The 25,117-nt window shown below is 36.2% G+C and overlaps 2 protein-coding genes across 3 annotated transcripts; both read left to right on the top strand.

Annotated features, from left to right (window-relative positions):
• The first annotated feature begins 307 nt into the window (after positions 1-307).
• Positions 308-5,141, top strand: gpbar1 (G protein-coupled bile acid receptor 1). Its single transcript, XM_056271480.1, has 2 exons — positions 308-480; positions 3,584-5,141. Exon 2 carries the CDS (start codon positions 3,647-3,649, stop codon positions 4,673-4,675), a length of 1,029 nt encoding a protein of 342 aa, XP_056127455.1. The 5' UTR covers positions 308-480; positions 3,584-3,646; the 3' UTR covers positions 4,676-5,141.
• Positions 5,142-16,805: 11,664 nt separating this feature from the next.
• Positions 16,806-24,738, top strand: zgc:92380 (uncharacterized protein LOC445086 homolog). Of its 2 annotated transcripts, XM_056271477.1 has the most exons (8): positions 16,806-17,239; positions 18,172-18,254; positions 18,419-18,575; positions 20,213-20,377; positions 21,039-21,164; positions 22,176-22,414; positions 22,912-22,946; positions 24,305-24,738. In XM_056271477.1, the coding sequence occupies exons 1-8, from the start codon at positions 16,889-16,891 to the stop codon at positions 24,580-24,582; spliced, it is 1,434 nt and encodes a 477-aa protein (XP_056127452.1). In that variant the 5' UTR covers positions 16,806-16,888; the 3' UTR covers positions 24,583-24,738. The 2 variants fall into 2 exon arrangements, with proteins under 2 accessions (XP_056127452.1, XP_056127453.1); XM_056271478.1 differs by lacking the exon at positions 22,912-22,946 and having other exon boundaries at positions 24,305-24,473.
• The last annotated feature ends 379 nt before the right edge of the window (positions 24,739-25,117 follow it).

The following is a 25,117-nucleotide window of genomic DNA, read 5'->3' as shown; positions in this document are numbered from 1 at the left end:
GTATGAACTAACAAATTAATTTCATTAAAAAAAAAACACTTAAATGTTAGAGTATATTCTACTGCAAAGTAATAGTACAAATGTTGTGCAACACTCTCTTTTTAGTTTACTAGTTGTACAAACTACCCCTTCAATGTAATTAAACTATTTTTATGATAGAAATATACAATTAGATATCAGCATCGCATGTTTCCATGCCTCCCACATCTATCTCATAAATCGAGTGTAAACTGTTGCTTCCTGAGTTGAAATACCTCTCTTGTGATGCTTCACGGCCGAAGTCAGAATGAGGTCACTGTCTCTTTAAGAAGCATCCTGCTGACTACTGTGAACAACTCAGATCTCCGTCCGCAAATGCTGGTGAGAGGAGAGGAACACAGAAGAGTTCACATGTGAGAGAACCTCACAGGATCACTGATTCACACATGGCTGGAACATCTCATGCAAGTCTACTGTATGAAGATTAACATTATTTGTGAGGTAAGTATTTGAAAGACATGTTTCTTTTAGTTTCACTGCCTCATTTCAAGTGCACTGGGAAACAAAAGTCTGATTTCACTACTTAAATTGCTTTTTTTATTCAAAAGAAAATTTTGCATTACAAATTACTAGGGATTCACGATATATCGGGCACCATATCGGTATCGGCTGATATATGTTCTTTTTTTAATGTTATCGTTGTCGGGCCGATAAGAAAATGCGGCCGATATATTAAAGCTGATAAATAATAAATGATTTCCCTCAGCTAAGACAATTCAGATGCGCACTGTTCACCATGATGGTTTTGAATTGCTTGAAATATGATTGGGATCACTTCAAAAAAGAAAATACTGTGAAGTGCAACATGTGCAGCACAAGTCTGTGATAGGCTATAAAAAAATGATAATGAGAACATTATAATTATGTGCTTGGGACATGGCTTTTAATGGTGAAACTTTTGTTTTTTTTAACCAGGCTCTCAAAAATTACATAAATTTGGATTTATATTTGGCTTTTAAATATAAAATTTTCAGTATCGGCCAAATTTTTCATATCTGTGCATCCCTAAAAAAAACTACATTATCAACATAATAATTTGAGTAAAAAAATCAGAATGGCTTACTATTTGTATTATTTCATTTTTATATCTGTAATTGTTATTAATGTAATATGATTATATTGTTTGTGCTGATTTCTAGTGAGTGAATCATTATCTTCAAGGGAAAAGTACAATTAAAGATCAAATTCAACAGAAAGCATCACTGAACTTCAGTGCATTTACACCTTGAATGAGAAGGAAAGTTTCCTTGGTGCAAGTGATGGACATTTGATAGCGGTCATGCCACCATTGTTTAATACAACTGGAAACATGAACCTATATGAATATTTAAACATTAGCCGGATGCAATTGTGCAGCACTAACTTTTATGACCTACAAAAAGGTTAACATGTTCTCTCTAATACTTTGGGGTCATGCAACTTTGGTTGTGGTTTTTATCTGCATTCGGTCTTTACAGCATCAACTCCAGCATTAGAAGTAGAGTCATTTTGAGTGATAACTGTACATCATGATAATGAAACATCCGATTTACTAGATGTTTTGACCAGTGGAAAGGTCAAATACTAAAAAAGATATTGAAACTGATCAGATGTTAAAGGCATGAAAATTCTTTAATGACCCTCATATAGTTCCAAACCCATAATAAGCTATTTCCCAGCTTCGCTGGCGATGAGAAAGATCTCACAAACTCATACATTGGAAAGAGTTGTGGGAAGATTTATTTTTGTGTTCTACAACAATAATAATAAGTAATAATCTGTTACATTTAAATAGCGCTTTTCAAGGTACTCAAAGTGCTTTTACATATGGACCACCACCAATGTGCAGCATTCATATGGATGATGCGACGGCAGCCATATTGCTCCAGAACGCCCACCACACACCAGCTTACTGGTGGAGAGGAGACAGTGATGAAGCCAATCAGTATATGGGGATGATCAGGAGGCCATGATGGATAGAGGCCAATGGGCAAATTTGGCCAGGATGCAGTGTTGTTATTGTTAACTACTGTAAAACATTTACGTTAAAGGTGCTCTATGTATTTTTTAGCGGCCTCTAGTGGTGATGTTTCAGATTGCAACAAGAGCGCTCGTGCTCGTGTGCGTGTGCGATCTCAAGAGCGAGCATTCACTACCGGCCACACGGAGACTTTCAATGCAACGGCGAAAGCATCACACCACATGCTGGAAACTCAAGTAAACTCCCACTGCAACGTTACAATAATAGGCTACTTTTATCAGCTTGACGTTGAACTAATGCTCCATGCTCGTACCATGATAACATTACATTGACTGCATTTAGCCGACATGTGATGTTATCTAGCATAAGGCATTTCACTAACTATTCGTGTATCTTTCACAATCAGCAATGTCAACATAGGTGAATGTACAATATGATAACGAAAACGGTGAACTAGACTGACTACAATGTCAGTGTAACAGTAAGACAGTAGGAAGTAACATTACTGTACTGAACGTGTCTGGAAATGTTTATTATAAACAATATGATAGTAGTGGGATGAGTGACGTTAGACAGTATCTAGTACATAAAACAAGTATACATCCTAAAGCACCTACTTTTTCTTATCCTGGAACAGTCTTTTGTATTCATTACATGTCTCATTTAGTTTACCTTGCTATTTCATTAGAGTTTACTAATTCAAAAGCTCTGCCGATGTTGATCCGTGTTTTCGTCCTGAGTCGATCAGAATCACGTTTGGCCTGACGAGCGCTTCAGCAGATAAAACTTTTTTTTGTTTTTTATATATTTGTGGAGTTTGTGTTGTGCTGGAGGCAGGTCGTTTTGGGGTGTTATCAGACTGCATGTCGTTATCTATAGTGCTGTCGCATAGACTGTATATAAGGAGAGAGGCTCGGGAGCGCGCATGCACGTCACATCCGTTGGAATTCGCGGTAAATCCGACCCGGAGACTTCACATATAAATATGAATATTGGCCTTCAGAGGTAATAGCAAAACCCGACAAGTGGATCATTGTAATGTGTGATTACAACCCCTTCACACACAGGCAATAAAAAAAGGATTCATTTTAGAAGAAAAGCTACATAGAGCACCTTTAATTGGAATAAATTAAACGTTAACATAAGTAATAGAGAATATTAAAAACCTAAACTGTACTAAAATTACTAAAGCTAAAACAAGAATTACTAAAAACTAAATTGAAATATAAAAATAAAAAAGACAAACAACACAATTACTAAACCTTTAAAATGAAAATATAAAAATAAAGACTAATTCAGACTATTGATTTAAAAATGGTGCAGTAATGACATAAAAAAAACACTGTTCCACAGAAATAAATAAAAGCATATGAATTTGAAATGAAATGGAGGTGAGTTAACCATGAGAGTTTTCATTTTTTGTGTGACCTATTCCTTTAATTCATTTCAGGAGGGTCAGATGTTAACTCTCATATAAAAGGGAAGTAAACCAAACCGGTAGCACTGAGATGAATGATTACGTGTCCAAGCAACTGAACGGATAGAATAGGCAAGACCTGTTTACTATATTTTACTTGTTTTCAGGACTCTCTCAGTGGATGGAGAAGGTTTAGTCTGGTTTAGTCCAGTGGGGAACAGCTCTCCATCATGGATCCATTCGACAAGCTGAGCAGAGAGAAACTGATCTTCTATCTGACAGTTCCACTCTCTTCAATCATCATCTTCTCCAACCTCTTCATTATCATAGGCATCGCCTGCAACCGGCAGCTGCACAACACCCCAAACTACTTCTTCTTGAGTCTGCTGGTGGCCGACTTGTGCACCGGCATCACCCTGCCTTTCATTCCCCGCATGACACTCGACCGGCATCTGGACTTCAAGCATTGTTTGGTGATGTACATCTTCCCCAACTTTCTGTTCTTGTCGTTCCTCTTCAATCTGGTGATGGTGCATTATGAGCGCTACCTGTGCATCGTCAGCCCGCTCCACCACAGCCAGTTCTGGGTTCACCGCTGCTTTCCCTTGGCCTTATTAACAGTTTGGCTCCCGCCATTGCTATACGCATCCCTCCCTGCTTTTGGATGGAATAATTGGGTGGAACCCAATGCCAACAAGAGCTCCAACCCAAACGAGACGCTATTGAGATCAACCACAGTTGGTAACACTTCCAGAGAGGATGAGGTTTGCTCCTACAAACAGGTTTTTCCCAAGGCCTTCATTTATCTGGAAGTGTGCGGACTGGTTCTGCCGGCCATGCTGTCCATCGTGGGCATGATGGGACGGGTGTTGTGGATCGCACACAAGCAGCTGCAGAAAATCTGCAAGCTCCACCGGGCCGTGGACCGTCTTCAGCAGCAGCAGCTGACGGACCACGAGCAGCAGCTTAACCTGCGCTACGCCAAATGCGTGGCCGCCGTGTCCCTCACGTTCTTGGTCTGCTGGGTGCCGTATATCATCTACCAACTCATGTCCGTGACGGCTCTGCAGAGCGGGGTGAGCTTGCCAAGCTCCTCTCTGTACATCATCATGTCCTGTACGGGAATCGGGAGCATGGCCGTCATCCCCCTGATACTGGGACTGGCCAACAAGCAGTACACTGAGCCCATCCGCATGGTGATGCGCAAACTGAGAAACCGCTGGAGAGGAGGACAGAACAACAGGGATATTGCGCTTTGACGAGTGGACAACGAGTCATAGGATGTTTCAATTGAATGTGTAAATGAAGGTTCTGTCATCCATTAAATACTTTATATAAACTACTGTTTAAAAGTTTGGGGTCGGTAAGATCTCTCATGCTCAAAAAGGCTACGTTTATTTGAACAAAAACACAGTAAAAACAGTAATAATGTGAAATATTATTACAATTTAAAAGAACTGTTTTCTATGTGAATAGATTTTAAAATGTAATTTATTCCGGTGATGACTTCAGTGTCACATGATCCTTCAGAAATCATTCTAATAAGCTGATTTGCTGCTCAAGAAACATTGTTATTATCAATGTTGAAAACAGTTGTGCTGCTTAATATTTTGAAACCATGATAAAAAAAAAAAATCAGGATTCTTTGATGAGTAGAAAGTCCAAAAGAACAGCATTTATTTGAAATGCAAACATTTTTTGTAACATTATAAATGTCTTTACTGTCCACTTGTGTCCTTCCAGAATACATTTTTATTTTTTTCTTACAGACCCCAAACTTTTGAACTGTATTGTAAAAGAACAAAACACTCTATTACTTAGTAATCACATCTATTTATCCCAGGCTCAACAATAAGTTTGTCATTTTGACCCGGGATGTACGACGGAGAGTTTTGTGTTGCCACTGAAAATCTTACATTTCAAGTTGTACATTTATTTTTATGCCTTGCAAACTTAAATGTTCAAACTTAAAAGGTTTTCTGTGATGTGTTCTACGTTGTTGTTGCAAATTGTGCTGATTTGTCACCAAGATAACAAACATTACTTGTCATACTGATGGAAACATCAGTAAAAATATGTTGAAAGCTACAAACCAGTTAATAATGTTTTATGTTGTAAAAATGTGTTTATGAATTTACGGAATGATATTATAGCACATTCTTAATTTTGTACAAAAAAAAAAAGAAAACTAAATAAAATAACATTAAAGGGTTGGTTGGTTTAATGTTATATCAGCTACGCAACTACCACTACCATTATGAAAGTAATCCATGTGACTCCAGTGGTTTAACTTCAATTTTAAGAAGCGAAGCCAGTGCTTTGTTTGTGCAAAAAAAAACATAATTTACCACTTTATTAACAAAATATTATTCTCCAACACACGTTCATGAGAGCACCACAATGCATGAGTTTTGTGTTGACGTGAGAGTAGACGTTGTGTGAACGCGCAATTATTATTTTTGTAAATAAAGTGGAAAATTATGATTTTGCCCAAACAAAGCACTGGTTTCACTTTATAAAATGTATTTTATCTGTTCATAAAATTATCTATCTATCTATCTATCTATCTATCTATCTATCTATCTATCTATCTATCTATCTATCTATCTATCTATCTATCTATCTCTATCATTACAAATTAAGGACATTAAGGACAGTAAGCATACATTCATAATCTAAACATTTCTCACTGAGATAAAGCATTTACAATTAGACATACATTCGACGTCATAAAGTAAATAAATGAACAAATATGAGAACTTTAAATGGACCAATGGTTTAAGATGTGATCATAGATGTGGTCAGCTATTTTTGTGACTGAGATAAGAGTGTTTTTTCAGAGACCCTTTACTAATACACTCGTTCCCAGAAACTGTCCTTCCGCTGCCAAATGCACTAACATTGAATTCATCACGGTTAGGGAAATGTTAAATGATACACTGAGTCTAGAGAAAGTCTTTTGAATATTGTGTGTTTGCATACTGTCTGTATGACCCACAAGACAAAAGGCAAAAAATCACAAAGTAACTGTAAACAAGAGATTTAAAGACAAATTGAACTGTCCTGGTGGTTTGTGTTGCAGGGTAAAATGTGAAATATGTCCAGTCCCTAGAGAACATTTCAGTAACTTCACAACAAACACTGGCCAAGACTCTCTAACGTTGATCATTACTCACATGTGCATTTATATAAAGAAGAAAGTATTTGATTAACGCTTTTAAGTCTATTTGTTCCCCATAGTTTTGAAATAGAAGCTAAGGAAGGTCAATAGTGTACAGAGTAAAAAACCACAAGCACACCCTCATCCCTCCACCCACACACACATGCACAAATTTATCTCTTGCACTTTCGATACCCAACACTTTCTTCCTACTTACTACTCATAGAGAGTTCAGCTTTCAGAAGACAAATCATTAATATTGCTCATACTTGCATTTAGGGACTGGAACCCCTGATCTTAACTATTACATTTCAGTGTAATATATGTATATTATACACACACAGTATATATACTACTTATAGGCCTGGTTTCACAGACAATGATTAGATTAAACCAGGATTAGGCCATCTAAGTAGCTTTTAAATACGTGCCTTAGAAAGAAACACATTACTGGCGTGCATCTTGAGACAAAACAATGGTAGTGACATAGTTTAAGACATATAAGTGTAAGTTGCTTTCAGTTAAAAAAGCTCAAACATGCATTTTAGTCTAGGATTAGGCTAAGGCCGTGTCTGTGAAACCGGGGGATAAACTTAAATATTTATATGTTAAATATCTATATTGTTCCATAAAATATGTAGTTATATTATTAACATAATGGTTTATAAACCAAGTACAATGTGAAACCAATGATTACATTTTTATGAAAGAAAGAAACATCGCAGTGTCCAGACTATACTCAAATTTAAAATAAATCAAAATAATAATACAAACCGTTCAAATAAATACATAGAAATTGAGTATACAGTCTATTTAGCCTTTGACCCTTCAGTCTCTGAGGTTTTGATGAGAGCGGCTCTTCTTGGCTAAGAATAAGGGACGACAGTCACTCTTGCTATTGTGCGCGGATGTTTAAGTAAGCTATATGGTATGTTTATGAATATGAACGGCACATGAGATATGTTATTGTAGAAGAGCATTTTATAAACACCACCCCAGTGTTTTTAATCCAGTGTCTGATGGACACTCTGATTTATTAAATGCCTTATGGTGCAAACTTCAGAATGCATGAGCTTGAAACTATTTTCTTTGTGTCTGTTTTTCATTTTTCATTTAAAAGCATTTTAAAGAGCTATAATTAACAATATTGGAACTTGCCAGTGCTTATTTCAAAATTATTTAAAAGATAAGACCTGGAATTTTTTGCAATGGTATAAAGAATTTATCTATATTCTCTTCATTTCCCCTTTACACTCATGGTCTTTGGGATCACACATGCACTTACAGAGTGATTGTATAAAAATAAAAAAAACATATTTTAATACAAAAGATATATATTTTTTATGTACTATACATTTATGCTGTGATTGTGGGGATATGTGATCCTATTTACCACAAAATTGCTCAACTACATCATCAGCTTGCATTTGAAATTTGCTTGATTAATTATTTCTGGGGGGAACTTTTTTTTTAATGATGATCTAAAAAGTTGTTTCTGGATATGAATCTAGGTGTTATAAGCAGAATTCTGCCACCTGCTGGTTATAAGAAAAACTGTAGGAATTACAGTTTTAGAAATAAAGTTTTGACCATATATTTTTCCAGCAAAGGACCTTAGAGATCCATTAATTTTTCTGGATGTGGCCAACTGCTCCTATCACAACCTTTTTTCTTTTTTACATATTTTGTGTATATATCTGTGATGTGTTTTTTTGAGGTGTCTGTTTTAGCAATAATGCCACATAAACATAAGGGTCAGATTGTATTCACAAATTATTTATATAAAAAAAATATATATTTAAAAATATGAAAATAAAACCAATAGCAATAAGCAGAAATTAACAGGAGTGTGTGTGTGTGTGTGTGTGTGTGTGTGTGTGTGTGTGTGTGTGTGTGTGTGTGTGTTCATAATTATATTACATTGTGGGGACCAAATGACCCCACAAGTATAGTAAAACCTGAAATCACCTACATTGTGGGGACTAGCCAGCGGTCCCCATGAGGAAAACAGCGTATAAATCATACTAAGTAATGTTTTTTGAAAATGTAAAAATGCAGAAAGTTTTTTGTGATGGGTAGGTTTAGGGATAGGGGCAGTGTAAGGGGACAGAATATACAGTTTGTACAGTATAAAAACCATTACGCCTATGGAGAGTACCCACAAAGATGTGTGACTGTGCGCCTGTTTTCGTGTGTGTGTGTGTGTGTGTGTGTGTGTCTGGTCTCACCCCTTCATATCTACATTTGTGGCTTATTTTTATTTTTGCTAAACTCTACAAATGCTGTCTGTGGCAGTCACACCTCATGTGTGTGTGTGAGTGAACATATTTGTTTCACATTGCATTTGTGCTCTAATACCAGGCCTTTCGTTTCGGTTTGAAAGTTTTCAGAATTATGCTGGATTTATGGATTTTATTTTTAAAAACTCATTTTTAGTAGTTTTTTTGTTGTTTATTTATTTATTTTACCTTCAGAACAATCAAATCAAGCTCAGTTTTTGTGTGTTTTTAGATAGATAATGTAACAAAAGTCACAAAATCCCATGCCACTGAGATGAAGAAAACTTATTTTTTTTTATGAGGGAAACATCAAATGTAATAGATATATACACACACTTTTTAAAAAGAGTGATGATTGAATCACAAAAACATGTCATATTTATCCCTAAAATCAATTATATTTGTATTTAAAATGTCATATTAATGAGATATTAAGCATAAGAAATGTTTTAAATATTGTAATATGAATATTTAAAAAAGCATAAATAAAAGGCAGTGCAACAAATATAACAAAACAAAAAAACACAATACTGATGAATAAATATTTTACTATTTAAAATATGTTTCTTTTTCTCCCATTACAGTAATGCATCATGGTAATAAAAATTGGTGAGATTTTCTTATGGCGGTGATGAGCAGAAAACTTAAAGGGTTTCATAAGATTCCCCCATATAACGGTTTCCTCTCATCTGTTGAGAACTGTATTTTATATTCACTTGTATCATAAAATCCATCTGCACAGAAATGGATGCCCCAAAAAAGCAGGTGCATCCTATCTAGCCAGCTTAATTCAGCCCATTTATTGTGCTATGACCTTTCATCTGACAACCACATCCAATAAGATCCAATATTGTAAAGGTGCTTTCATCAATGACAGCAGAAAGGTAGCCACAAACCAGAATTTAAGATTAGATTATTTTACTTATCAGAGAAGGATGAGTGTACTGTTACTGAAAAGGTAACTAGATCAAAATCAGATACACTTAACCAAAAGCAATACTCATCTTTTTTTATTCCTGTTTGTTCTGCTCTCCATCATCTTTATTGCAAGCGGCAGCAACCTCATTCTGGGCCGTCAGTTTCAGGATGTTATCTGTCTCTGTGCTTCTCCGGGTCTCCATGCTCAGAACATTCCGGCTTGGGATTGAAGCTCAGCAGATCTTCTGCTTAAAGAAAGAAATAGAATAGCACTCATTTGCTCACACTTATGTCAGATCTTTTAAAGAACATTCAAGCTGTTTTGCATACATTGAAAGAGCATGGTGATTTTTTGCTCAGCCTGTCATTAAACACAGTACATGAGGAATCAACAGGTGGGAAAATGTGATTTATCTCCCTGAGAAACAGCATATCTCGACAGGCCTGTGCATCTGGGATCCTTTGAGTCGGAATGATTTACGCTAGACTAATACAGAGATTTATACAACCAAATGCCTACAGCTGTTAGATCTACACCTCAGAGATAAGCTGAGCACAACCAGACAGAGCTGTGCAGCGATCTGTACTAAAACACTCTTTTCCTAAATGATAATCCTGCATTTTCCTAGAAATGGAGCCTGTATTTTGAGGAGAGCATGCATTAGTATCTCTCTATGTACACATACATGATAGATAAATTTCTGTGTTTTGCTGTTTGATTCAAACAGTAGCTTATGGGAGTTTAGAAGTCTGATCCATTTCTGAATGTCCTGTTTAAGTCATTTATGTGTTCAGACGTCCATAATCTTGTCATAATTCAGTTCAGCAGTGGATTCTGATGTTCATGGGCCGCTCCATGTTGTTTATCAGTTCATAACAGACTAATCTTTGTTGCTATTTGTGAGACTAAAGCTCTACAGTGTTTAGTCTCCAGTCTCCAGTGCTTTGTTTACTCCTGATTTTTCCGCACCTGTGACAAACGATTCGTGACCTATGGCATTTATGGCATGCAAACAATGGATTATCACACATTCAGTAGTCATTAGATACCATGAAACTACTTCTCTTTCCATAAAATACATTTAGTTATACTTACAAATTATATTATAATCGTGGAAGCTACAGAACTGTGTCAGAAAGCTGTTAAGAATTGTGAGACTGTGAGAGATTGCATATGATAGGGATCTCTGAGGTCAGATAACACAAAAGCATTGCACGAAATAAGTTTTTCTGTTACTGGAAAGAAAAAAAAAGAAAATTGTTTAATCACATGCAATTATCAAAGTTGTTACCAGAAATATACATACATATCATAAAAGATGAGGAATTTGCCATTCCAGATGCAAATATATGATTTTTGAGAGAAAATTCTATCAATATTCTTGACTTTTAATAAATGAGCACTGCTAAAAGAAATTGCCTGGCCTTACATTATCAATCAGCCATTTAAAAGTAAGTAGGCCTACTGCACTGAAAACTGATAAAAATCGGTAGTCTGATTCATTTCAGGGAATCGGATCAAAACACGATTCAGTGATTCTTTTACGTCACGTCGTAATTAAGAAATCAAAATTGTTGCTGCCATAATTTAACTCATAAAACGAAGTAATTTATTTTAATTTAAATTTACAATAAACCATAGCCTAGTCTACTAACATTAATTTACATCACTCGGCTGAAAAGGCTGAGCTCCGCATATTTTAATAAAAGCTATCCGTTTGTGTGTTGACATATTTTATTTGAAACATTTTGTTATTCAACTATTAAAAACTATCAATCTTACTTTTCAACTGTTCTCTGTTCAATGAGTAGACTGTTTGACTCGAGAACAACTTTTACTGATTCAGTAAACTACGATTCACACATCGTTTGGAAAGCTTTTGAGAACCAGTTTAAACAATTTAATGTAGGAATGTGCCCTATTCCCAGGCTGGGAAAACCCTGACGAACTTCTGGCAAATTTGAGATTTGCTCTGCAAGGTACAACTGAGAAGGGTCTGGTGTCAAACCTTACTCCTGTATGATCCCTGCACAGAGAACGACGCACTTCCGATTGGAAATAGTACGTCTCACTTATTTCCGGTTATGTTTGTGGTCAATGAGTTGAACAAACGGTGAGGTGTCCGCAATAAGATTAAAAAATTTGGCAATTTTTATTGACAGGAGAAGGTTACTGTGTGCAGACTTTTCCAAACTTATCGGAACATGAAGTTTGAATCCAAGCCGATCTGAGAAAGCAGCGGGTGTTAAAAATACACCATTATTTCACCACAGAGTTTCAGTGTTCGTCTAAACTAGTGACCGTGACGCTGAAGTGTATGAGAACAGATGAATAACATCAGTACGAACCACGAACATTTATTTATTTGAAATGGATTAAATATTTTAATCATTCTGTGTCATTTTCCATTAAGATGTCCTTCAAGATAGCTGAGTTCGATCGGTTTGGATGGAGGATGGAGGACGGAGGAGCGAGGAGACGAGGAGGGATATTGAGAAGTAAAAGCACCCATGATTCCTGAAGAACGTTTCTTGTGTGTAACAGAAATCAAGCGTTCTCTGCTGTCCTCATGTGGCCATATGTGGAAACGTCACACTTCAAGAGAAGAAATAAAGAATTGGGAAGTTCTTAGAATGATCACATAATTATAAAGATTATTAGAAATATAAAATGCACTTTAATTATTGAATGCACAAAAGAATGTGGGCTACATAAATATACATTCAAACACAAGCCAGCCATATAATTAAGGTATATTTGAACTGAATGGTTGAAGGACGAGAGGATTTTTCATAAATGGCAAATTGGGGCAAGTTGTCATGCATTTAAAAAAAAAAAGTTTAAATATTAGTTGGCCGGAACAATAGTTATTATTATTGTTTTGTGTTTCATAATTTTTTCTACACTCACACTCACTATACAAACATATTTTCATGATTTGTTATCACAACTTTTTTTCTTTTGTCAAATCAACTTAGATCATTAATGTGGTTCAGATAACATAATATTTTGAGCTTCTGTTGATTAAACCAATCTCGTTCTTTGTATTAACTTAATTAAAAATTTTAGTTTCAATGAACTGAATTTTAAGGCAACAATGTTACTTTTTTAAGTTGTTAAGCCAACAATTATTTACAGAGTATACTTGCATTAAGCTGTTTAATGGTAAGTTCCTGATGTGACAACTTACCCCATAAGCTATCGGGGCTTGTTTTCACAAAAGGTCAGTGTGTGTTCAATTAACTCTTTATTTTTTCCTGGGCTATAACGCTGCAGGCCTAAATATTTCCGGTTTTTGTAACATTAGACAATCATGTAATATACAACAAATTGTCATATACAAAAACAATGTGTTTATAGTTACATTTTATATTTTTGCTATGTAATAACTTTTTCTGTTTCATAATTGTTTTGCGGTTTACATGCGGTTGAAAAGCCTTTAGGCTGTTTGGTGTGACTGACAACTTACCCCATAAGCTATTGCTAATGGGGCACGTTGTCACAAAAGGTAAAGCAAAATCTAATTCCTCTTTCTTTAAATCTTAGAATGAAATATTACCTTGGCGTTTTCTTGACATATTTTCTGAGACAAGCAGCATGCTTATATTTACTTTTCAAATATCATTTTAAAATGTTTACTTTTATGATTTGATTTTGAATTTCCACCTCAAAGTGATAACGTTAGTTCACCCAAAAAATGACTCACCCTCAGGCCATCCAATATGTAGGTGTATTTTTTTTTTTTTTTTTTTTACTAGAACAGTAAAGAAGATTTTAGCTGAAACCAGGGTCATTTGGTGGTTCATATGCATGTCAAATGCTCCCGTCACTTTGAGTAAAAAAAAAACAAAAAAAAACAAAGGCTATGCAGGCAAAACAAAATGAATACCCGTGGCCGTGACTCCTGGCGAAACACGATCGGTCTGTGCAAGACACTGACCACTATTTACAACTAGTGATGTGTCGTTCATGAACGATTCGTTCATTTTGAACGAATCTTTAATATGACTCGGGACTACCGAGTTGTCTCAGAGAGTGATTCGTTCATTTTGTGTTGATCGCGCATGCGCATTGAGCAACATATGGTTTCTGAATCTGTACTGGAAATGATTAGTTCATCTCTCTCGAGTTCGGGTTCGGGACGGGTCCGAGTCTTTCGTTCTTCCTGTCAGTCCCATAGAGGCTATGCTGTCAGTACCGGAAAGAGTAATGATTAGTTCATCTTTCGAGTCTCGAGTTCGGGTTCGGCCGGGTCCGAGTCTTTCGTTCTTCCTGTCAGTCCCATAGAGGCTATGCTGTCAGTACCGGAAAGAGTAATGATTAGTTCATCTTTCGAGTCTCGAGTTCGGGTTCGGCCGGGTCCGAGTCTTTCGTTCTTCCTGTCAGTCCCATAGAGGCTATGCTGTCAGTACCGGAAAGAGTAATGATTAGTTCATCTTTCGAGTCTCGAGTTCGGGTTCGGCCGGGTCCGAGTCTTTCGTTCTTCCTGTCAGTCCCATAGAGGCTATGCTGTCAGTACCGGAAAGAGTAATGATTAGTTCATCTTCTGAGTCTTCGGGTTTGAGTCCTTCGTTCTTTTGTCACGTGACGTGTCACCGTATTGAATAGCCTACTAATTCACAACCTTTTTACAAACAAGCACGTAGTTAATGTATAATATAATAGTAGTTAATTAATGTATAATGCTATAATAAAACACACCACAGATGCACAAGAAACATTTAAAGAAACGGACAGGGACAATAATAAGATGGAACTTTTATTTTTCAGATAATGTTTATTTCACATATTTTGTATTTTAATTCCTAAATATAAAACAATATACATTCAGACGCAGTCAATAATACGAATCTAATATTGTATTTGATGCGAGATACCAGCGGTCACGTGACAAAAGAACGAAGGACTCAAACCCGAAGACTCGAAGAAAATGAACTAATCATTACTCTTTCCGGTACTGACAGCATAGCCTCTATGGGACTGACAGGAAGAACGAAAGACTCGGACCCGGCCGAACCCGAACTCGAGACTCGAAAGATGAACTAATCATTACTCTTTCCGGCCCTGCTGTATCACACACGGCACGGCCCAGCAGACAGATCAGAGTCAGGCACTGACGAGTCGACAACTAACGTCTCGAGACACAAGAGGAGGAGAACAAACCTGATAAATATGAAGTTGCAAAGGAAAGAACGTCTCGGATGAGAGGAGGTGAGGTGAACTAACAGAATCAGACTGCAATAGCCTGAACTTAAAACCCAACAACTAATCAATTCATAAAAATTTCGGTTTCTTATAATTTGGCTTTGGCTGCATTACCCTATAATTTATTTTTATTCTTTTTACAAATGTAATCAACATTTTCGTAAGTTCTAGATGTGTTGGGATATTTAACATGCCATTTTAATTATATTATGCTGCTGAAATGAACGAAATGACTCGAAAAAAGATTCGTTCATTTTGCTGAACGAGACTCAAAGATCCGAGTCAGTAAAATGATCCGAACTTCCCACTACTATTTACAACATTATTACCTGTAATCCACTGGGCAAACGCTTGGGCAAACGGTCGACCGTTAGCGCGTTCACAGCACTACGAAGCGCGAGCGAGCTTCCTGTCGTATTATGAAGTGTGCACGTGAGCAAACTCACTTGCTTGACCAGCTGCCTGCGTTTGTTTACATGTTTTTATTGTTCATCAAAGTGGAACTTGCATGTGGATGGATTTACTCCTGGATGCCGCAACCTATTTAAAAAAAATCAAGTTTAATCGGTAAGATTGTATTTTTACAGATTCCCAATGAGCTCCTGCGCATACGTCATAATGCGACAGGAAGCTCGCGCAGCTTTTTGAAGTTCGGGGCGGGAGACAAATGTCTCAGTAACAACAAATGTCTTTGTAACAGCTTGTTACAAAAGGTAGGCTAAACCTGGGCTAAACAGATGAACTCGCTCAGACATCCCTCCTCCTAACCTTCTACATTCATCTTTCTATGTATTTCCATTTCATTTCATGGACAGCATGCCAAACCTTTACCTATATTTTGCCATATGATTCTATGATCAAGCGAACTCACAACTGAACTGCAGGTTACTCATGCATTTGTGAGATTATTTACATACAAATTGTACCCCGACTGATTTCAAATTACATGACGAATTTGTAATTGCAATTACATTACACATTTTATTATTTGACAAATTCTTTGATCACTTTTAGACTAAGGTCAAACTGCGGTTCGTGAAGAAACTGCGGTTCGTGAAGAAACTGCAGGGGATTCATAAGTTGATAGAACTAATAAGTAATCATAAAAAAAGTTTAAAATAAATCATTTTAAAGTAAAAACTAATCCAAATAAATACAAAAAGATGTAATCAATTTCCCAATTCCATTTTTTGTTAACGTATATAATGTATGAAGTCAATAGGCTTTTTAGTAGAAAAGATCAATTGTGCCCAGGAGTAAAACAAAAAGACATGAACTTTATTTAATTTCACGTGCTCTTAAATTGTTTTATAAATAACTTACAGGTTTTATTGTATGAAGCCTGCGCATTTCAGGTTTTTCTGTGTATCTGTTTTACTTCACCTGTTTGTTTGTTTGTTCTAAATCAGGTACATAATGTTGTCTTGAGTATGTGTTATGTTTGATACATTTCAGGGTTTTGTTCTTCAATATGCTGCCTTGTCAAACTCAATAAAAAACTAAATAGAACTAATTAAATTACAGAAAATCAATATGAACAATTTACTGCCATTGTGTTAATAACATGTATCTATCAAAAAAAAAGTAAATGTAGTCTGAGCAGTATAACATGTAATATAATTACAAGTACTCCATTTTTGGAATCTGTTTATGTAATACATAATCAGTTACTACCCAGCACTGTGCAAAAAAAAATTCTCTACTAGTTTGTTTGTTTATGGTCTTTAAGGTTTTGCAAACAATGAGAGAGGTGCAGCAGTAGACTCACATCCCACAGACCAATCACTGTAGAGAGCTGAGTCTATATATAGCTGTTCCCAAACCCCCCTCACACTACTACAGTACCTGCTGCAGGTAAAACAACGGACCGTGTCTCGCAAGCTGTTCAAAGGCACCTCTAATCCGCACCATGTCGTTCAAGGGCCCTTCCAGGAGTTTCTCCAGCTCAAGCCTGTCTGGCAGCATGGGCTCCAGGGGCAGTTTGTTTGGGGGTTTTTCCCCATCCGCTATAGGGAATCTGGCAAACACACTGCGTCCGCATGTGCAGATCAACAGCAGCACTTTTCCCCCGGCAGATGATAAAGAGACCATGAAGGGTCTGAATGACCGTCTGGGGGATTACCTGTCGAAAGTGCGACTGCTGGAGGAGTCCAACAGTAAACTGGAGGAGCAAATCAAAGAGGCTCTGATGAGAAAAGAAGCTGAGAGCGGCAGAGACTGGAGCTCCTATGAGAGGATCATTGCTGATCTGAGAAACCAGGTGAGCCATTATAAAAAGGTTTTGTTAGGTATCCATGCATGCTTTTTTATCATAATGTACACCGACAATGTTTGGACACACCCGATTATTTTCCTCATTTTAGAATGATAGTAAATTAATCAAAACTATGAAATAGCTCTGTGGAAGTTTGGAGTGACCAAAATATTTTCATATATTTGAGCTTCTGCAAAATCTTTAGATACACCCTTTAGATTCCAGCTCTGCTCACTTTCTCAACTTCATGAGATGCAAGCGAATGCTGGACACTTGTTGAAGCTTTTCCTTCACTATCTGCTCCAACTCATCCATTAAAAATCACATTTGAAATTAAAATGTCATTTCAAGTGTGTCTAAACATTTGGATGGTTAAAGCTTGTAAGAACAACTTGCTAACACTATATGCTGCAACTACCTTTAAACTTTTAATGAGAAGGTATTCAATTAATTGAATATTCAATTGGTTTAGTAAAATATAATATTTTTATAATGCATTTTTAGTTATTTAACCAAGTAAAGAGTCACTTTTTTTTATTAGTGACCTCGCCAAAAGCAGCAAAACTGTTGTCAAATGGAAGAAATATTAATAAGAAAACAAAACTGGATGCATTAAAAAGGGCCACAAAAACAAATACTACATGAACTGCATTCACGGAAGAGATACAAATTTTACAAAAATAAAATGCATATACTTATTACTAGAGAAGCTTTGTTTATATATTTTTATGAGATGTAACGATTTAAAAGAAGAAAATACTGAGCTACTATATAAAAGTGTATTTGTTTTGTATTTAATTTGTTTATTTTATTATAGTTAATTTTCCTCTGTTGGTTATCAGCATAAAGTCTAATGGCAATTGTAGATTTTTGGGGGCATTTTGTTTTTGCTGTATTGACATAGTCAATGCGAGACAATGATATCAGTGTGTTTGTAGATCCAGGAAATGAATTTGGACAATGCCAGACTGTTTCTACAGATAGACAATGCGAGACTGGCTGCTGACGATTTCAAAGTCAAGTGAGATATTTATTTATTTATTCTCTTATAATAAAACAATTTAAGAACTGTATTAAGTTTTAACTCAATGCAAATACACAGATATTCCACATCATGTCAATATCCTGTAAGTGTGACATACGCCCTGTAGTCTCTCATGTAAATGCACCGTCCCGTCCGGGCAGGTTTGAGTCAGAGCAGGGCATGCGGCAGGGGGTGGAGCAGGATCTGGCTCGTCTCCGCAAGATGCTGGACGACACTTACATGGGCCGCATGCAGCTGGAGGGCCAGATCGAGTCTATGAGAGAAGAGCTGGCGTTCCTAAAGAAGAACCATGAGGAGGTAGACGCCTTAAACACACTATTCAACACTGATTAAACACCTATGTACTACTCATGTAGCTGGTTTGTTTGATCTGTGTTTAATGAGACTCCAACAGCCTTCTAGTCAGCAATAAGTAGTTAACAGATATTTAACATTAATGTTTAATAAACTTAAAATACATTATTTTATGTGTATAATCAATGACTATAATTAAATTATAGACCTATCATCATTTTTTAGGATGTGCCATTCGCAATGATTAATTATATGAATGTATATATGGCCTACTTTTGTCTGATTTCTGACTTTTATGTTTTAAATCAAAGGTTGATTCATCTAATTTGATTCAAGAACTCTATATTGAAGTTTTTATTTATTTATTTAATTTAAAGGGGTTGTATGTAGAATTCAGAAACCATGTTTAATATTAGCGAAACCGGTGGCCATTAAGTGAACTGCATCCAGGAACGTATTGCTCGTGCGTGCACATGTAACTCACAAGAGACTGAACGGGATTCAATGCACTGATATACTCTCTATGAATTTCTTTTTAATTTTTTGCTTAGAAGTAAGAAGTTGGAAATACCTTTGCAGCAATATACTGTTAACTAACATCCCAACGCCGTCCACGCTGCTGAGAGCGGCGATTAGATGAATATGTTAATGTAGTGTTGCGCGCTTTCCTCAATAACAAAATAAACACAGAACAAAAATGACAGCGGTGAGAAAGCAGCAGTTAAAAAAGCATCTGATCATAGCAATGTGGATATGGTTGACTTTGTACAAACTCTGCAATTCACCAGCATCATGCTGACAGATGAGCTAATACAAATGAGCCTAAACTGACTGCTGATATTTTGATTATGAAGTATATTTTTTTAGACTTTAGACTAGATCTGGCTATGTGAGATTATTTTAATTAGTTAGAATGAATCCCTTTTCTTTGGATGACACATTGACATTACAGGACAGAATAGCTCTTTCGCCATTTTCCTGAACATGCATTTGTTTCATGTGTCAAAGAGCGAGCGTAAACGTCACGTCCTTTTGATTTTCACGGCAAAAACGTCCTTCACAAAAAAAATCTGTACAGGCTTTCATAGGCAACTTAGGAAATCGGGGAAGGTCTCGTTTTACAATCTGTTCACACTTTGGCAGTAAAAAAGTGATTAATACATGGAAATTTCCTCATATAGCCCCTTTAACTTAATGTTTAATTTAAATGTAGGCCTATTTATGTATTTAGAAATGCCTATGGGGAAATATATGTATATATATGGGCAAAATGCTTCCCAAACTAAGACGTGCTAAAGTTGGCAGTCACCATAAAATCAATAGGTGTGTTCGTCTTGAAGCGGTGCTGCGCAAACCGATCGGTGTATGACATTAAAGTACCACTAGAGAGATTGGAAAGCATACAGAGCCGTCTGCTCTCTAATCGTTCTCGCAGTACTTTGATGCCGTACACCGATCGCTCTGCACAGCGCTGTTTCAAGTCGAACACACCTAAGCCTACTGTCAATAGATCTTCCCACCTGGTTTTCAATGCTTTAGGGCAAGCGTTAAACAAACTTAATTATCTAGTAGCCACACTGTTTCCAGATCCTGTTATTATAAACCGTATAACTAAAGTCATTTATCATTTTATTTCACAGGATGTTGCTAACCTGAAGGGCCAGATCAGCGACTGTCAAGTCAATGTGCAAATGGAGAATAAAAGCAGTCCAGACCTCAATGAAACCATCAGTAACATCCGCAAGCAGTATGAACGAGGTGTACAGAAGAGCCGCGAGGAAACTGAAGCCTGGTATCAAAATAAAGTAAGTTGTATTGTGCTTTTGTTGTCTCACTTTGTTTTTCCAAATTGTTGGCACTTTCTATTAATACACTATGCTTTGGTGTACCATTAGAAGGCACTTTTTATGATGTAGGTACTATTAGATCTATTAGCTAAACTGATATTTTTAAATTAAAATGATCCTAGCATGAATATCAGATCATTTTCAACACATAAATTGTAATTAATATGTAGATTTTGGCCTGTTTGCCATCTCATTAATCTCTAAACAAACATTTGCTCTCAGTCAAACTAGCACTTGGAATCATATTACCCTTTCTGACCTACTTTTATTTAAAAAAATTTAATCCATCCAATTATTTATTATCTAATGATTTATGGTTTATTTAATTAATTAATTATGCTACAAAATAAACTAAGGGTAGTATACTATGAATAAGGGTACTACTTTATATTTAGAAATTCAGCAAAAATGGAAAATCGTATGTAAAATCTATGTAAAACATTTGTACCTCCAAAGAAATGAAGCTTAAGCACATCCTTTCATTTAATTTTTGTGAGTTGGGACCCTATTTTGTACCCTATGGGAAAGTGCCTTCTATTTAGGAGAGCTTTGTGCATAATTATAAGGCGGCGGAGCTATACTATCATGTGTCCTGAATATCTTGTTCCTCTCTATCCAGTTTGACAACATCACAGCTGAGGTGACTCAGAACACAGAAGCCCTGCAGACATCAAAGACTGAGCTGAATGAGCTGCGCAGGCAGAGACAATCTCTAGAAATTGACCTGCAGGCTCTGCACAACATGGTACGGTACACAAATGACACTGATTATCTGTTTGACAAATCATTCTGCATTCTACACAGTCAGCACTCTCACCTGGCAAATTGACATGTGCATCATTCAAACGATTATGAAATGTCCCATGCTTGTCTTCATGCATGCATGTCATCTGAATTTACACATTATCTCTGTGCACCCATGTGTTTTCTAAACCATGAGAAAATAGAAGCTGACAAACAAAGTGGTTTGTCAAGATTTTTTGCACCTAAAGCAGTCATGCACAAAAACAATCACAGAACTCTGATGCACATAATTTTTATTAATATTATTTCCCACATTTTGGAATAATAGCGAAGATGTCTATAAATAACACAAATGGAAACATAAAGAATTAATTTAAAGTCATTTAAAAGGTTATTAAGATTATGAAAACTTGTCCAAACTTTTCTTCTTCTGCTTGGTGCTTTGCATTTTTGATCGCTTGAAATGTGATTGCAAAAAAATATTCCGATGCCTGTCTCTGTGCATGAATGTCATCTGAATTTACACATTATTCCTGTGCACCCAATTGTTTTTTAAACCATGGGAAAACAGAAGCTGTTTTTATACAGTGGTTTGTCAAGATTTGTTTTTGTTTTTGAACTTCGCTGAAGCACGATCCTGCTCAAAACTTAGATTGCATAACTTGGTAAAATAATTATTTAATTATCTTATTCTTCATAATTGCTTTATTATTATTTCCCACATTCATTTTTAACTCAATGCATTGTAAATATGATATTCCATATCATGTAAATAAATAAATACGGTTTAATTTTCCACATTTTAGAATAATAGTAATCTATGAAAAAAGTAATAATAAAAACAATACAGTTAATAAAATAAAATGTATTTAAAAATATATAAAAAAAAATTGTCCATAAAAATAATTGCAAGCATTTAAGTAGAGGCCTTTATTTCAAAAGGTTATTAAGATCATGAGAAACATAAATTCGGTCAAGCGTGTCTAAACTTTTCTTATTCTGCTTGGTGCAGATTCGTTCTCTCGAAGATTCGCTGCATGAAACCGAAGTGCGTTACGGTAAGGAGGTCAGTGGACACAACTCTCAAATCCAGCAGCTGGAGGGTGAGCTGGGACAGGTGCGTGCCCAGGTGGAGCGTCACACGGCCGAGTACGAGGCGCTGCTCAACATTAAGTCCAAACTCGAGGCAGAGATCGCCAGCTATCATCGTCTTTTGGAGGGTGTTGTTGACGACAAGGGGGACAATAACAGGTAATATGGAAAGTTTGTGAACAATGATACAACTACAAACAAATACAAAAGATACAAAAGCATGTTTAATTATGAAAAGCATTTGGTCACAGATTGCAATGTGCACATCACACAATATTGCTGTTTCCATACAGCATTTTCCCTGGTGAGCTGCCCATGCAAATCTAGCATATCTTTCCATGGTGAAGTCACGCTATAGTAACAAACACAAGGCACAAACTCTTTCCCTACAGGCTTGTGAGAAACGTGTCCCAGCAAGCATTTGTCTTTTAAATCAGACATCACTTAAACACCATAGACAATGAGGGGGTCACATTCCCTCCCCCACATCCCACATCCCCCGGGTTTGCAGAAAAGTGGTCGCTCAACGTGGGTTTCTCAGTGGACGATCCTTAAGATCTTAACTTCGATCCACCCCAGTAGTGTTTAGTTGCACCCTTCCCCAGCAAGTACCTACATTTGTGCCACTCTCTCATGTTTTCTCTTCCCTCCCACAGAGAGGAATTTTCTTTAGAGCAGGCGTTGTATGCAGGTGAGTACGTGACGTGTAGATTTTAGGCATCGTTCAGTTTGAGTTAACAAACGCTTGCCTAACCCACATCAAGCTTGTCTTCATACTAATCCTCACTCACTGCTCTACGGTCTAACACAGACGAGTAAACAATGCTGAGCCCTCGCTGGACAAATATACATGCATCAGTCACACTGTTTATGTTTCTCACTGCTAACCTCATGCAAATATGTTTGAAGATAATCATCTTTACAATTTGTTAAAGAATCAAAAGGGTCATTCTACAAAACAAGTACTATTTGTGTCCTTCATATACATATGTGCCTTTTTCAGCCAAAGGTCTAGTCCTGTCAAATCAATTAATCGCATCTTACATAAAAGTTAAAAGTTGTTGTGAAAAGTTAGTTTATGTAATATGTGTCCATATATATATATATATATATACAGTATATACACATATAAACACTTTTATGTTAGATGCGATTAATCGCGATATATATATAATTTTTTTAAATAATTCAAAAAAATTATTTATTGTAATATAATTGTGAAAAAGTAGATATTTGTAAAAATATCAACATTAAATTCTCAAAGCACATTTTAGCTTTATGAACTTATAATGTTGCAATTGTGCAATGCAATGTATTATCTATTTATAACATAATTTTTCTGATAGAATTGACAAAAACTCACTTGCAAAATTACCTTTTCAAACTGCAATAGGCACGTGATTCATAGAATGACCCAAATAATATTGACTAGCCAATTACAAAAGTTGCTTTCTCAACTAATATATGCAAGCATCAGGGCTTGACATGAACTTTTTTGCTCACCAGCCACTGTGGCTAGTGTTTTTCCAGAGTTACTAGCCACTCAGCATTTTCACCGGCCTCAATTTTGACATTGATACCATGGGGAAAAACTGCCATATAGATATTTTTAATATTATCTCATAATTTGTTAGCAGGTATATTAGGCTGCTGTCACTTTAAGACCTGGCGCACGGATCCATTACACTGTTACACATGCGTTTTCTTTCTCAACTGTTTACGTTCATTTGTAAATTAGTACCGTTAACGCAGCTGGTATCCTGTATCTGTTCTGCAGAAAATGAGTATCGGAAGGGTTTCAGATATTTCAGTATCGACCTATATTTTTGACAACACTACATTGCACTTAGTTTATTATTTCAGATGCCTTTTTAAAAGATTACAATTTGGTGGGTTAGTGGGTGTTCATGTCAAGCCCTGTGCAGCAGTGTTAAACATTCATTATTTGTTTGCTTCTAATGTTTTTAGAGAAAAATGACTAAGCTACATAAATGTTGTAATGAATTACTAAAGACTGACTCTAACATCCAGCCTATGTTCTGTCTCCAGCTCCTCCTCCTCCGTCTTCCGTAGGTCTTAAGAAAGCCATCATCATCACCCAAGAAATAGTGGACGGAGAGGTGGTCTCTCAGAGCGAACTTGAGCAAAATCATACTAACCACAACAGCCAGGACGTTTCTGGGGAGGAAGAGGTGTTAGCAGAACTACAGGAGTTAGTGGAGGAACAGCAGGAGTCAGTAGATCAAGAGCTGTTGGTTGAGGAAGAGAAGAAACCTGATGAACATGAGGAGGAAGATTCTCTAAATGTGGTGGAGGAGAACGAGTGACTTTCTACTGCTGCGTCCTACATTTCTCTTCCTAATCTTACAGCCTGAGGGGTTCTTCATCTCTCTTTCTTTCCTTCTTCCTGCTCAGTTTATTATTGTGAAGACCATGACTCTCTTATCATTCTATTGTGCCACATTAAAACAAGTATGAGCCTCTTTTTCTGGTCAGTGTTATTTTATAATGTACATTTAGGTTCGAATTTTTATGAAATATGAATATATGAAATTAATACTTGTATTCAGCAAGGCAGATTAAATTTATCAAAAGTGACTGAAGACATTTATAATGTTTCAGTAACATGTAAAGCCTGTATAATGCAATATTTTAATGCATTAATTATGCTTTGTAATGCATGAATAATTGTAATCAGTTATAATACTTCTAACCACAGTTATAATACTTGTGTTTTAATGCATTTCCATGCAATAAATAGACATGACAAACAACCAATTTCAGATGTAACAAGGAATCTGAAAATATTAAAATGCATTTTAACTTTGATTACAATTCTTTATATTTAAAGTGTTTAAAGTT

Source organism: Rhinichthys klamathensis, unplaced genomic scaffold, assembly GCF_029890125.1.
Source record: "Rhinichthys klamathensis goyatoka isolate OS25496 unplaced genomic scaffold, OSU_Roscu_1.1 h1tg000320l_1, whole genome shotgun sequence".
Classification (NCBI taxonomy): domain Eukaryota; kingdom Metazoa; phylum Chordata; class Actinopteri; order Cypriniformes; family Leuciscidae; genus Rhinichthys; species Rhinichthys klamathensis.
This window is presented reverse-complemented; position numbering and strand designations above follow the sequence as displayed.

Coding starts and splice junctions, on each gene's coding strand:
- zgc:92380 (XM_056271477.1), top strand. CDS start 16,889: ATGTCGTTCAAGGGCCCTTCCAGGAGTTTCTCCAGCTCAAGCCTGTCT. Junction 20,378..21,038: donor AAGCCTGGTATCAAAATAAA/GTAAGTTGTATT, acceptor CTCTCTATCCAG/TTTGACAACATCACAGCTGA. Junction 21,165..22,175: donor TGCAGGCTCTGCACAACATG/GTACGGTACACA, acceptor TGCTTGGTGCAG/ATTCGTTCTCTCGAAGATTC.
- gpbar1 (XM_056271480.1), top strand. CDS start 3,647: ATGGATCCATTCGACAAGCTGAGCAGAGAGAAACTGATCTTCTATCTG.